Source organism: Dryobates pubescens, chromosome 34, assembly GCF_014839835.1.
Source record: "Dryobates pubescens isolate bDryPub1 chromosome 34, bDryPub1.pri, whole genome shotgun sequence".
NCBI lineage: Eukaryota > Metazoa > Chordata > Aves > Piciformes > Picidae > Dryobates > Dryobates pubescens.
In genome coordinates this window covers 8,629,394-8,642,622 of record NC_071645.1, presented here as the reverse complement: position 1 = coordinate 8,642,622, position 13,229 = coordinate 8,629,394, and the positions used below count along the sequence as shown (strand labels likewise).

General features: G+C 62.2%; 1 protein-coding gene across 1 annotated transcript in view; it reads right to left on the bottom strand.

Annotated features, from left to right (window-relative positions):
• CDON (cell adhesion associated, oncogene regulated) overlaps positions 1-13,229 on the bottom strand; it is a 91,271-nt gene that overhangs the window by 22,389 nt on the left and 55,653 nt on the right. The window contains exons 12-14 of the mRNA XM_054176015.1: positions 9,968-10,174; positions 8,379-8,560; positions 5,276-5,381 (exon numbers count right to left, since the gene is read on the bottom strand). Coding sequence (XP_054031990.1) covers positions 5,276-5,381; positions 8,379-8,560; positions 9,968-10,174 — 495 coding nt within the window. The remainder of the gene's footprint in view (positions 1-5,275; positions 5,382-8,378; positions 8,561-9,967; positions 10,175-13,229) is intronic.

Below are 13,229 nucleotides of genomic sequence, written 5' to 3'. Positions count from 1 at the left end.
CAAGGGTGGGGATTCAGCCACCCCCCAGGGCAGCCTGGGCCAGGCCCTGAGAACCCTTCCAGTCAAGAAGCTTCTTCTCATGTCCAACCTGAACCTCCCCTGGGGCAGCCTGAGGCCATTTCCTCTTCTCCTGTCCCTTGGTACCTTGGAGCAGAGCCCAAGCCCCACCTGGCTCCAGCCTCCTTGCAGGGAGCTGCAGAGAGCAAGGAGGTCTCCCTCAGCCTCCTCTGCTCCAGCCTCACCACCCCCAGCTCCCTCAGCTGCTCCTCCCCAGCCCTCTTCTCCAGACCCTTCCCCAGCTTTCCTGCCCTTCCCTGGCCCTGCTGCAGCCTCTCAAGGTCCTGCTGGGAGCCAGGAGCCCAGAAGTGAGCCCAGGTCTCAAGGGAAGTGCTCAAGTACCTCAAGGACTTCTAAGAAGCAGGTTGAACACCAAGGGAAGAGTCAGACAGAAAGCAAATTGCCCTTGGGAAGAGGGAAACCCTTGACTGTGCCAGGACCCTCTCCCTGCCTGCAGTCCCATGGACACAGCAGGTCTGGTCCAGAGTGCCCTGATCTGCACAGGGAGGACTCAGCTGCCTCACTCAGCCTCCCCAAACCCTGCAGTCACCCAGGCTGAGGTTGGGTGAGCACCAGGAGGAGGGCAGCAGGGCTGCCCCTGCAGAGCTGCACCCCAAGCCCAGCAGGCTGCCCTCCCAGGGTGGGTTTGTCCTCCCTTGGCTGCTGGCCAGCCCTTCAGTCAGACACCCTCCTGGAGGAGCCAGCCCCGGGGTATAAATCAGCCCTGGTTTGTACTTTCACAGCCCTGTGACAAATCTTAATAAACAGCCACCCTGGGCCCTGCTGCTCCTGGGCTGCTGGAGGAGTTTCATTAACTGTTTGAGCTCCCTGCTGGCAAATCCACCTCCAGCTGCCCCCACTGCTCCCCAGGAGCTGCCACACCGCCCCCCAAGCGTTAACCCAGCTGAGGCTCGGGGGGGCTGGCACCCTGACACCCTCCCAACCTCCCCATGACCCAGCCCTGGGCTCAGGGCTGAACAAACAAGCTGGAGGTGCCCAGCAGGGCCCCACTTCAGTTCATGAAGTGACACCTGGCATGGCCTGAGCTCATTCCCAGCTGGGGGCACCCAGGAGGACCTCATTTTGGCTTCAGGAGGGGACACAGCATGGTCTGAGCTCATTCCCAGCTGGGGGCACCCAGGAGGACCTCATTTAGCCTCAGGAGGGGACACAGCATGGTCTGAGCTCATTTCCAGCTGGGGGCACCCAGGAGGACCTCATTTTGGTTTCAGGAGGGGACACAGCATGGTCTGAGCTCATTTCCAGCTGGGGGCACCCAGGAGGACCTCATTTTGGCTTCAGGAGGGGACACAGCATGGTCTGAGCTCATTCCCAGCTGGAGGCACCCAGGAGGACCTCATTTAGCCTCAGGAGGGGACACAGCATGGTCTGAGCTCATTTCCAGCTGGGGGCACCCAGGAGGACCTCATTTTGGCTTCAGGAGGGGACACAGCATGGTCTGAGCTCATTCCCAGCTGGGGGCACCCAGGAGGACCTCATTTAGCCTCAGGAGGGGACACAGCATGGTCTGAGCTCATTCCCAGCTGGGGGCACCCAGGAGGACCTCATTTTGGTTTCAGGAGGGGACACAGCATGGCCTGAGCTCATTCCCAGCTGGGGGCACCCAGGAGGACCTCATTTTGGCTTCAGGAGGGGACACAGCATGGTCTGAGCTCATTCCCAGCTGGGGGCACCCAGAAGGACCTCATTTTGGTTTCAGGAGGGGACACAGCATGGTCTGAGCTCATTTCCAGCTGGGGGCACCCAGGAGAACCTCATTTAGCCTCAGGAGGGGACACAGCATGGTCTGAGCTCTGTTCCTTGCACTCTGGGAATCCCAAGCCAGGGCAGCCCAGCCCTGCCTGGAGCCCGAGCCGGCCCTGCCCTCAGCCCGCAGCTCTTCCCAAGGCTCCCAGTCGGTTTTCCAGGCACCCCCACCCCCAAGCATTCCTTTCGGTAATTACTGCTCCAGGTTTTAGGTTTCCTCTTGAAACCATTAGCGGGACTGGGACCAGCACAGGCACTTTAACTGTCCTCTGCCTGCACCATTAGCAAGGAAAAACATTTAAACAACTGACATCAGCCTGCATTTACATCGCAAATGCAAGCTCCGGGAGCCGGCGAGGCCAGAAGCTCAGCCCAGCAGGGAGGGCTGGAAGGAGCTTTAAATCAAATCAGATTTTGCCCAGAGCTGCGTTTGTAAGGCTGGAAAAAACCCGAGAAGAGCCTCTGCCCTCTGCAGTCTGAACGGCTCCCAAGGCAAGACCGAACAGGAGACGCTGAGCAGCGCCCAGGGCAAGCGCTCGGCTCAGGCAGGCAGCGCAGCCACACAGCGCTGCACTGCGCTGCACTGCACTGCACTGCTCCCCCAGCTTCGAGATAAAATTCCCTGTCAAAAACCAGACTGATTAATTCTGAGCTGGGAGGGAAGGGAGGAGGGGGGGAGAGCAAAGAGCAAAGGCAGGGAGGAAAAGCAGAGAGCAAAAGCTAAGAGCAGAAGTAAGGAGGAAAAGCAAAGAAAAAGCAGAAAGAGCAAAGAGCAGAAGCAAAGAGCAAAAGCTAAGAGCTGAAGAGCAAAAGGAGAGCAGAAGAGCAAAAGCTCAGAGCAGAAGCTCAGAGCAAAAGCTAAGAGAGAAGCTAAGAGCAGAAGCTAAGAGCAGAAGCTAAGAGCTGAAGAGCAAAAGCTAAGAGCAGAAAAGAGCAGAAGAGCAAAAGCTAAGAGAGAAGCTAAGAGCAAAAGCTAAGAGAGAAGCTAAGAGCAAAAGCTAAGGGCTGAAGAGCAAAAGCTAAGAGCAGAAAAGAGCAGAAGAGCAAAAGCTAAGAGCAGAAGAGCAAAAGCTAAGAGAGAAGCTAAGAGCAGAAGCTAAGAGAGAAGCTAAGAGCAGAAGCTAAGAGCAGAAGAGCAAAAGCTAAGAGAGAAGCTAAGAGCAGAAGAGCAAAAGCTAAGAGAGAAGCTAAGAGCAGAAGAGCAAAAGCTAAGAGCAGAAGAGCAGAAGCTAAGAGCAGAAGCTAAGAGCAGAAGCTAAGAGCAAAAGCTAAGAGAGAAGACAAGAGCAAAAGCTAAGAGAGAGCTGAAGAGCAAAAGCTAAGAGCAGAAGTTAAGAGCAAAAGCTAAGAGCAAAAGCTAAGAGCTGAAGAGCAAAAGCTAAGGGCAGAAGCTAAGGGCAAAAGCTAAGAGCTGAAGAGCAAAAGCTAAGAGCAGAAGCTAAGAGCAGAAGAGCAAAAGCTAAGAGCAGAAGAGCAAAAGCCAAGAGCAGAAGTTAAGAGCAAAAGCTAAGAGCTGAAGAGCAAAAGCTAAGGGCAGAAGCTAAGGGCAGAAGCTAAGAGCTGAAGAGCAGAAGCTAAGAGCAGAAGCTAAGAGCAGAAAGTGATTTCCAGCCAAGCCAGCTTCAGTCACCTGCCCCTGCAGAGTTCACATCAAACCTTCCAACCCTGCCTGCACTGCAGGGAGCTCTGCATGGCTGTGCCCCTGGGAAGGCTGATCCAGGGCAGCATGGGACCAAAAAAGCTGATCTGGGGGGAGCAGGGCAGGGCAGTTCCACAGGAGGTGCAAAACAGGCTGGGGAAGAGGGCTGGGGAGGAGCAGCTGAGGGAGCTGGGGGTGGTGAGGCTGGAGCAGAGGAGGCTGAGGGAGACCTCCTTGCTCCCTGCAGTTCCCTACAAGGAGGCTGGAGCCAGGTGGGGCTTGGGCTCTCCTCTCAAGGAACAAGGGACAGGACAAGAGGCAATGGCCTCAGGTTGCCCCAGAGGAGGTTTAGGTTGGACATGAGATGAAACTTCTTGACTGGAAGGGTTCTCAAGGCCTGGCCCAGGCTGCCCTGGGTGGTGGCTGAATCCCCAGCCCTGGAGATGCTTCAGAGAGGCAGAGCTGTGGTGCTGAGGGCCATGGTTGAGCACCAGGCTTGGCAGAATTAGAGAAGGGTTGGACAGGATGAGCTCTGAGCAGCCCCAGGGCTGTGTCTGCACACAGCTGCTCAGCACTGCAGATGCTCTCACCCTGGCCTCAGCCTCCTCTGTGCTGCTCTCTCCTGACACCACAGCAGCTCCAGAGCACCTCCACCAAGGGCCTGCAGCAGCAACAGGACAGCCCCAACCCAGCATCTCCTGCTCCAGTTGCCATGGAGAGGAGAGGAGTTCATGTGTGGGTGGAACTGGGAGGTGGTGGAGCTGAGCCTCTTTCTGCTGAGAGATGTTGGAAGGGCTGAGGCTGGGAACTGCACTTTGGATTTCACTTCAACACAGCCCCCATGGCTCTGCCCTCTCCCACCCTGGCTGCTTTCCTGTCCCCCCATGGCTCTGCCCTCTCCCACCCTGGCTGCTTTCCTGTCCCCCCATGGCTCTGCCCTCTCCCACCCTGGCTGCTCTCCTGTCCCCCCATGACTGCTGCCCTCTCCCACCCTGGCTGCTCTCCTGTCCCCCATGGCTCTGCCCTGTCCCACCCTGGCTGCTCTCCTGTCCCCCATGGCTCTGCCCTGTCCCACCCTGGCTGCTCTCCTGTCCCCCATGGCTCTGCCCTCTCCCACCCTGGCTGCTCTCCTGTCCCCCCATGGCTCTGCCCTGTCCCACCCTGGCTGCTCTCCTGTCCCCCATGGCTCTGCCCTCTCCCACCCTGGCTGCTCTCCTGTCCCCCCATGGCTCTGCCCTCTCCCACCCTGGCTGCTCTCCTGTCCCCCATGGCTCTGCCCTCTCCCACCCTGGCTGCTCTCCTGTCCCCCAATGGCTCTGCCCTCTCCCACCCTGGCTGCTCTCCTGTCCCCCCATGGCTCTGCCCTCTCCCACCCTGGCTGCTTTCCTGTCCCCCCATGGCTCTGCCCTCTCCCACCCTGGCTGCTCTCCTGTCCCCCCATGACTGCTGCCCTCTCCCACCCTGGCTGCTCTCCTGTCCCCCCATGACTGCTGCCCTCTCCCACCCTGGCTGCTCTCCTGTCCCCCCATGGCTCTGCCCTCTCCCACCCTGGCTGCTCTCCTGTCCCCCCATGACTGCTGCCCTCTCCCACCCTGGCTGCTCTCCTGTCCCCCCATGACTGCTGCCCTCTCCCACCCTGGCTGCTCTCCTGTCCCCCATGGCTCTGCCCTCTCCCACCCTGGCTGCTCTCCTGTCCCCCCATGACTGCTGCCCTCTCCCACCCTGGCTGCTCTCCTGTCCCCCCATGGCTCTGCCCTGTCCCACCCTGGCTGCTCTCCTGTCCCCCCATGGCTCTGCCCTCTCCCTCCCTACCTTCCACCACGTCCCTCTTGTAGTCGCTGTCGTTGTCGCTGTCGGTGGGGCGGTAGTAGATGTAGAAGCCCTGGATGGGAGTGTTGTTGTTGCTGGAGGTGATGTACTGCAAGGGAAGGAAGGGCAGCACCTGCTCAGGGGCAGCCAGGGCTGAGCCCTGCCCAGCTGGCAGCGCCCAGCAGCTTCCCCCGTGGAAGGGGTGGGGATGGAGGAGGCTGTGCCAGAGCAGGCAACACCAGGAGGGCAGCAGGGGGACAGGAGACCGAGCTGGGGCTGGCAGCTGCTGGGCTGGCAGCTGCTGGGGCTGGCAGCTGCTGGGGCTGGCAGCTCCCTGCCACATCACTTCCAAACCCTCAATTAGGGGTTTTGACCACGAAGGGCCTGAGGACTGATGGAAATGGAGAGGTTTGAGCCCTTCTTCCTTTCAGAAAGAGTTAAGGCTGCCCTCAAACTCAGCTCCAGGATATTTGCTGTCAAGTTCCGCAGCCTCCTGAGCACCCAGGGGTTATTGGAAGGTTATTATCCTCAACACCTCTGCAGGCTGGGCTGGCAGAGCAGAGCAGAGCAAGCTCCCCCCGGGGGGGGCAGCACACCAGGGGCTTGGGTTTCAAAACAAGAGCAAAGAATTTCTGTGGCTTGCAGCAAGGACCTTCAAGAGCTTGTCTGCAGCGCAGGGCAGAGGGGGAAAGGGCTTCCTGCGAGGGGAGACGCTGCGGGGCTGAGAGGCAGCCCCAGCTCCCAGCCCGGGGCGCCACAGGCAGAGGGAGGGCAGCAGCCTGAGCCAGCCCCTGGCAGCTCCCGGCAGGAGAAGGCTCAGGACAGGGCTGAGCTCGGTGGTGCCTCCAGAGGCCTCTGGGCCCAAGCAGGTGGAGTGCAGCGGCTGCAGCCCTTCCCTGCAGCTGCCACTCCGGCTTACCGCTGCAGTAACCCGAGGAGCTGCTGCTGCTGCCTGCTGCTGCTGCTGCCTGCTGCTGCTGCCTGCTGCTGCTGCTGCCTGCTGCCGCTGCCTGCTGCTGCTGCCTGCTGCCTGCTGCCGCTGCCTGCTGCTGCCTGCTGCCACTGCCTGCTGCCGCTGCCTGCTGCCACTGCCTGCTGCTGCCTGCTGCCGCTGCCTGCTGCCTACTGCTGCTGCCTGCTGCCTACTGCTGCTGCCTGCTGCCGCTGCCTGCTGCCTACTGCTGCTGCCTGCTGCCTGCTGCCGCTGCCTGCTGCCGCTGCCTGCCGCTGCCTGCTGCCCACTGCCGCTGCCTGCTGCCGCTGCCTGCTGCCGCTGCCTGCTGCTGCCTGCTGCCGCTGCCTGCTGCCTGCTGCCGCTGTCTGCTGCCTGCTGTCTGCTGCTGCCTGCTGCCGCTGCCTGCTGCTGCCTGCTGCCTGCTACCACTGCCTGCTGCCTGCTGCCACTGCCTGCTGCCACTGCCTGCTGCCGCTGCCTGCTGCCACTGCCTGCTGCCTGCTGCTGCTGCCTGCTACCACTGCCTGCTGCCTGCTGCCACTGCCCGCTGCCGCTGCCCGCTGCCTGCTGCCACTGTCTGCTGCTGCCTGCTGCCGCTGCCTGCTGCTGCTGCCGCTGCCTGCTACCACTGCCTGCTGCCGCTGCCTGCTGCCGCTGCCTGCTGCCTGCTGCCGCTGTCTGCTGCCTGCTGTCTGCTGCTGCCTGCTGCCGCTGCCTGCTGCCTGCTACCACTGCCTGCTGCCTGCTGCCACTGCCTGCTGCCTGCTACCACTGCCTGCTGCCTGCTGCCTGCTGCCTGCTGCCACTGCCTGCTGCCACTGCCTGCTGCCTGCTGCTGCTGCCTGCTGCCACTGTCTGCCGCTGCCTGCTGCCGCTGCCCGCTGCCGCTGCCCGCTGCCACTGCCCGCTGCCGCTGCCCGCTGCCTGCTGCCACTGTCTGCTGCTGCCTGCTGCCTGCTGCTGCTGCCTGCTGCTGCTGCCTGCAGGAAGCGGAAAGGGGAGGATGAGGAGGAGGGAGCCGGCAGGGCAGGGAGCAAACAACGCACAGAGCTGCCAGGGAGGAGGGAGAAGGGGCTGGGAACAGGGCAAAGAGGGCTCCATGGTACTGCCCAGTTCCACCATTGAGGCAGCTCAGCCTCTCCTGGAGCTGGTGCTGAAGGACAGGGTTTGGTGCTGAGCCTTCAGTGCTGGGGGGAGGGCTGGGCTGGGGGAGCTGCAGGGCTCTGCCCATGGGAGGGATTCTGGGATGCTGTGAAGCCAGGAACCTTGTTCTGAAAGGGCTCAGCTGAGAGATTTGTGTCCCCAGGGGCTCTCTGCTGTCTCCTCCAGGCTGTGCCCAGGAGCCCTCTCTGGGCTCATACCTCCCTCTCTGAGCTCCCAGGGTTTGGTTTCTCTGCCAGGCAGAAAGGACATCTGAAAGCAAGGCCTGGGGAGGGAGCAAGGCTGCCCCAGCAGCACCAAAGGTGAAGGAAGAGCTTCTGCTGGTGCAGAGCCATGGGGGGGTACAGGGCCCTGGGTGGGTGCAGGGCCCTGGGTGGGTGCAGGGCCCTGGGTGGGTGCAGAGCCATGGGGTGGGTCAAGGGCACCCTACAAAGCTTCATCTCCAGCCCCTCTGCTGCAGGTGCAGGCAGCCTCTGCTCACCAGCGGCTGCAGGGCAGGGCAGGGCAAGGCTGGGCAGGGTAAGGCAGGGCAGGGCAGAGCAGGGCAGGGCAGGGCAGGGCAGGGCAGAGCAGGGCAGGGCAGGGCAAGGCTGGGCAGGGTAAGGCAGGGCAGGGCAGAGCAGGGCAGGCAGAGCAGGGCAGAGCAGGGCAGGCAGGGCAGGGCAGAGCAGGGCAGGGCAGGGCAGAGCAGGGCAGGGCAGGGTAAGGCAGGGCAGGGCAAGGCTGGGCAGGGTAAGGCAGGGCAGGGCAGAGCAGGGCAGGGCAGGGCAGGGCAGGGCCAGGCAGGGTAAGGCAGGGCAGGGCAGAGCAGGGCCGGGCAGGGTAAGGCAGGGCAGGGTAAGGCAGGGCAGGGCCAGGCAGGGTAAGGCAGAGCAGGGCAGAGCAGGGCAGGGCAGAGCAGGGCAGGGCAGGGCAGGGCAGGGTAAGGCAGGGCCGGGCAGGGCAGGGCAGGGCAGGGCAGGGCAGGGCAGGGCAGGGCAGGGCACCTACCGTCCACTTGAGCATGATCTGGGTGTCGCTGATGGCCTCGGTGTAGGCGATGTGCGGCCCCGCCACCGGCCGGGAGGAGAAGCGGCCGCTGGAGCCGGAGACCTGGTAGGGGCGGGAGGCGGCGCTGCGAGGGCTCTCCCCGTAGGTGTTGACGGCGATCACCCGGAACCGGTAGAGCTCCCCTGCGGAGAGGAGAGGCTGCGGCAAACCCGCCCCGGGCAGCGGATCGCTGACAGCCTCGGCTGGGAGAGCTGGCCCCGGGCTGAGGCATGTGGGGGAGCAAGGGAGGGAAGAGCACCGGAGAAGCCTCCCCCCAGCTTGGGAAGTCCCTGGAGATGGTGGGCAGCAAAAAGATGCTCCAAAGGACCCCACACACACACCATCATCATCACCACCTTTGCTAGGGGCACAGGCTGAGGGAGCTGGGGCTGTGCAGCCTGCAGAGGAGAAGGCTCCAGGCAGACCTCAGAGCAACCTCCCAGTACCTGAAGGGCTACAAGGAGGCTGCAGAGGGACTGTCCCCAAAGGCCTGCAGGGGCAGGAGCAGAGGCAATGGTTTGGGATGAGAGCAGAGCAGATTGGGATTGGAGGTGAGGAACAAGTTCTGCAGCAGGAGGCTGCTGGAAGGCTGCAGCAGGCTGCCCAGGGAGGTGGTTGAGGCTGCAGCCCTGGAGCTCTTGCAGGTGAGGCTGGAGAGGGCTGTGGGCAGCCTGCTGCAGTGGGGATGTCCCTGCTGCCTGCAGGGCTTGGGCTGGGGGAGCTCTGGAGCTCCCTTCCATCCCAGACCATTCCATGACTCTATGATTCTTTTCCCTGCCCTTGTGCTCCTTCCCAGAGCTCTCAGGGAAGCCAGGCCTGATGTTTTGCCATTAATGCTGCCTTCTCTTTTTGCCTTGAGTGCTTCCTAAAAGGATAATTAGGTTAAAAATAACAATGGTACCCAACCCTCCTCTCCACATGAAGAATTAAATCATGGTGGGGTGTGTTTTTTCCACTTGGAAAGCCAGAAAATCCCTGCAATTAGCTCCTACTGCACACACACACAAACCAACCCCTAGAGGAGCAGACACAGGATAATCCAAGCTGAAATTAAAGTGAGACAACCAAGAAGCTGCAGCATTCTGTCAGCAGGAGAGCAGCCAGGCAGGCACAACAGCAGCAGCTAGAGGTGGTGGGGCTGGAGCATGGGCACAGGCTGAGGGAGCTGGGGCTGTGCAGCCTGGAGAAGAGAAGGCTCCAGGGAGAGCCTAGAGCTGCATTTCAGTGTCTGAAGGGTGCTGGGGAGGGACTGTTCAGAAGGGGCTGTGGGGATAGGATGAGAGGCAATGGTTTGGAGCTGGAGCAGGGCAGAGTTAGGTTGGACCTCAGGAGGAAGTTGTGCACAGTGAGGCACTGGCACAGGCGGCCCCAGGGAGGCAGCTGAGGCTCCATCCCTGCAGACCTTCAGGCTCAGCCTCGCTGCAGCCCTGCGCAGCCTGCTGCGGCTGGAGCCGTCCCTGCTGCCCGCAGGGGGGGCGGAGAAGGTGCCCTGGGAGGGTCCCTCCCTGCCCGCTGGGGTCTGTGGAGCCCTGCAGGGCGGTTCCGGATACCTGGCTCCAGGTTGCGCACCTCCACGGAGAGCTTGGCCGGGGAGATGTGCTCCGCTGCCACCAGCCACTCGCCGCTGCGGCCCAGCCGCCGGTACTCCACCTTGAAGGCAGTGATGGGGGAGCCCCCGTTGGCCCGGGGGATCCAGGTGACATACACGGAGGACTCGGAGGCTGTGGAGATGGTAGGGCGGTCAGGAGCCTCTGGCACTGAGGAGGAAGCCAGGGGGAGAGGGTTAGAGCCTGGAGCAAGCCAGCGGTGGCTGCTGAGCGGAGCAGGAGCAGAGCAGGAGGAGCTGAACTCCCCCTGGGGGGCTGCTCCCCTCCTGCAGAAGGAGCAACCAGCAGTGGCTGCTGAGCAGAGCAGGAGGAGCTGAACTCCTCCTGGGGGGCTGCTCCCCTCCTGCAGAAGGAGCAACCAGTGGTGGCTGCTGAGTGGAGCAGGAGGATCTGAACTCCTCCTGGGGGGCTGCTCCCCTCCTGCAGGAGGAGCAACCAGCAGTGGCTGCTGAGCAGAGCAGGAGGATCTGAGCTCCTCCTGGGGGGCTGCTCCCCTCCTGCAGAAGGAGCAACCAGCAGTGGCTGCTGAGCAGAGCAGGAGGAGCTGAACTCCTCCTGGGGGGCTGCTCCCCTCCTGCAGGAGGAGCAACCAGTGGTGGCTGCTGAGTGGAGCAGGAGGATCTGAACTCCTGGGGGGCTGCTGCCCTCCTGCAGAAGGAGCTACCAGCAGTGGCTGCTGAGCAGAGCAGGAGGATCTGAACTCCTCCTGGGGGGCTGCTGCCCTCCTGCAGAAGGAGCAACCAGTGGTGGCTGCTGAGTGGAGCAGGAGGATCTGAACTCCTCCTGGGGTCTGCTCCCCTCCTGCAGAAGGAGCAACCAGTGGTGACTGCTGAGCAGAGCAGGAGGATCTGAACTCCCCCTGGGGGGCTGCTCCCCTCCTGCAGAAGGAGCAACCAGTGGTGACTGCTGAGCAGAGCAGGAGGATCTGAACTCCCCCTGGGGGGCTGCTCCCCTCCTGCAGAAGGAGCAACCAGTGGTGACTGCTGAGCAGAGCAGGAGGATCTGAACTCCCCCTGGGGGGCTGCTCCCCTCCTGCAGAAGGAGCAACCAGTGGTGGCTGCTGAGCAGAGCAGGAGGATCTGAACTCCCCCTGGGGGGCTGCTCCCCTCCTGCAGAAGGAGCAACCAGTGGTGGCTGCTGAGTGGAGCAGAGCAGGAGGATCTGAACTCCTCCTGGGGGGCTGCTCCCCTCCTGCAGGAGGAGCAACCAGCAGTGGCTGCTGAGCAGAGCAGGAGGATCTGAACTCCCCCTGGGGGGCTGCTCCCCTCCTGCAGAAGGAGCAACCAGTGGTGGCTGCTGAGTGGAGCAGAGCAGGAGGATCTGAACTCCTCCTGGGGGGCTGCTCCCCTCCTGCAGAAGGAGCAACCAGTGGTGACTGCTGAGCAGAGCAGGAGGATCTGAACTCCCCCTGGGGGGCTGCTCCCCTCCTGCAGAAGGAGCAACCAGTGGTGACTGCTGAGCAGAGCAGGAGGATCTGAACTCCCCCTGGGGGTCTGCTGCCCTCCTGCAGAAGGAGCAACCAGTGGTGGCTGCTGAGCAGAGCAGGAGGAGCTGAACTCCCCCTGGGGTCTGCTCCCCTCCTGCAGAAGGAGCAACCAGCAGTGGCTGCTGAGCAGAGCAGGAGGATCTGAACTCCCCCTGGGGGGCTGCTCCCCTCCTGCAGAAGGAGCAACCAGCAGTGGCTGCTGAGTGGAGCAGGAGCAGAGCAGGAGGATCTGAACTCCTCCTGGGGGGCTGCTCCCCTCCTGCAGGAGGAGCAACCAGTGGTGGCTGCTGAGCAGAGCAGGAGGATCTGAGCTCCTCCTGGGGGGCTGCTCCCCTCCTGCAGGAGGAGCAACCAGTGGTGGCTGCTGAGCAGAGCAGGAGGAGCTGAACTCCTCCTGGGGGGCTGCTCCCCTCCTGCAGAAGGAGCAACCAGTGGTGACTGCTGAGCAGAGCAGGAGGATCTGAGCTCCTCCTGGGGGGCTGCTCCCCTCCTGCAGAAGGAGCAACCAGTGGTGGCTGCTGAGTGGAGCAGAGAAGGAGGATCTGAACTCCCCCTGGGGGGCTGCTCCCCTCCTGCAGAAGGAGCAACCAGCAGTGGCTGCTGAGTGGAGCAGGAGGATCTGAACTCCCCCTGGGGGGCTGCTCCCCTCCTGCAGAAGGAGCAACCAGCAGTGGCTGCTGAGTGGAGCAGGAGCAGAGCAGGAGGATCTGAACTCCTCCTGGGGGGCTGCTCCCCTCCTGCAGAAGGAGCAACCAGTGGTGGCTGCTGAGCAGAGCAGAAGCAGAGCAGGAGGATCTGAACTCCCCTTGGGGGGCTGCTCCCCTCCTGCAGGGCAGAGAGCAGAGTCATTCACTCACTGATGACATGGAGCTGCACTCCCCCAGCCCATCTCTACGTGGAAACAGAGACACACACTGAGTGAAGGTGGAAAAGGAGCCCCAACCCCCCCCCCCAGAGTGCCCCAAACCCAGCAGGACTTCACCCCCCACCCCCAGGCCAACAAAGGCTGCCCCAGGAGAGGAACAGCAGTGAGCAGCACACAGAGCATGCAGGGGAGCATGGGGAGTACTTACTGACCTCACTGGAGTTACAGAGCAGCAGAGCAGAGAGAAGGGAAAGAGGAGGTGTTAGTAAACCTGGTGGGAACCATCCTGATGCCCAGCAAGAGCTCTGCTGAGCTACTCTGTGCCCACTGGCACGGAGCTGGGGGCTGATGAGAGGAGGAACCAGCAGCCAGCAGCTCTGGGGGCAGGAAGCAGGCTGGGCACCTGCAGCTGGGCACCTGCAGCTGGGCACACAGATGTCCCCTGGTGATCTTCAGCACTGTCACCAGTGTGCCCTGCCCCTCACCCACATCAAGGAACTTCCCCACTTCCCTCTGGTTTCACCCCAAATTTAGACATCAAATCACTGTCGAGGGCTGAGCCCCAGAGTGAATTTGCCTGACTCAGGTGAATGACTTCAGAGGCTGAGGGGAAGGCAGAGAGGACTTGACACATGCTGGTGGCACTGGAAACCAGGCTTCAAAGCACAGCTGCTGGGGAATGGCTTTGCCCTCCTAGCACAGGGCTGGGGAGGAGCAGCTGAGGGAGCTGGGGGTGGTGAGGCTGGAGCAGAGGAGGCTGAGGGAGACCTCCTTGCTCTCTGCAGCTCCCTGCAAGGGGGCTGGAGCCAGGTGGGGCTTGGGCTCTGCTCCCAGGTACCAAGGGACAGGAGAAG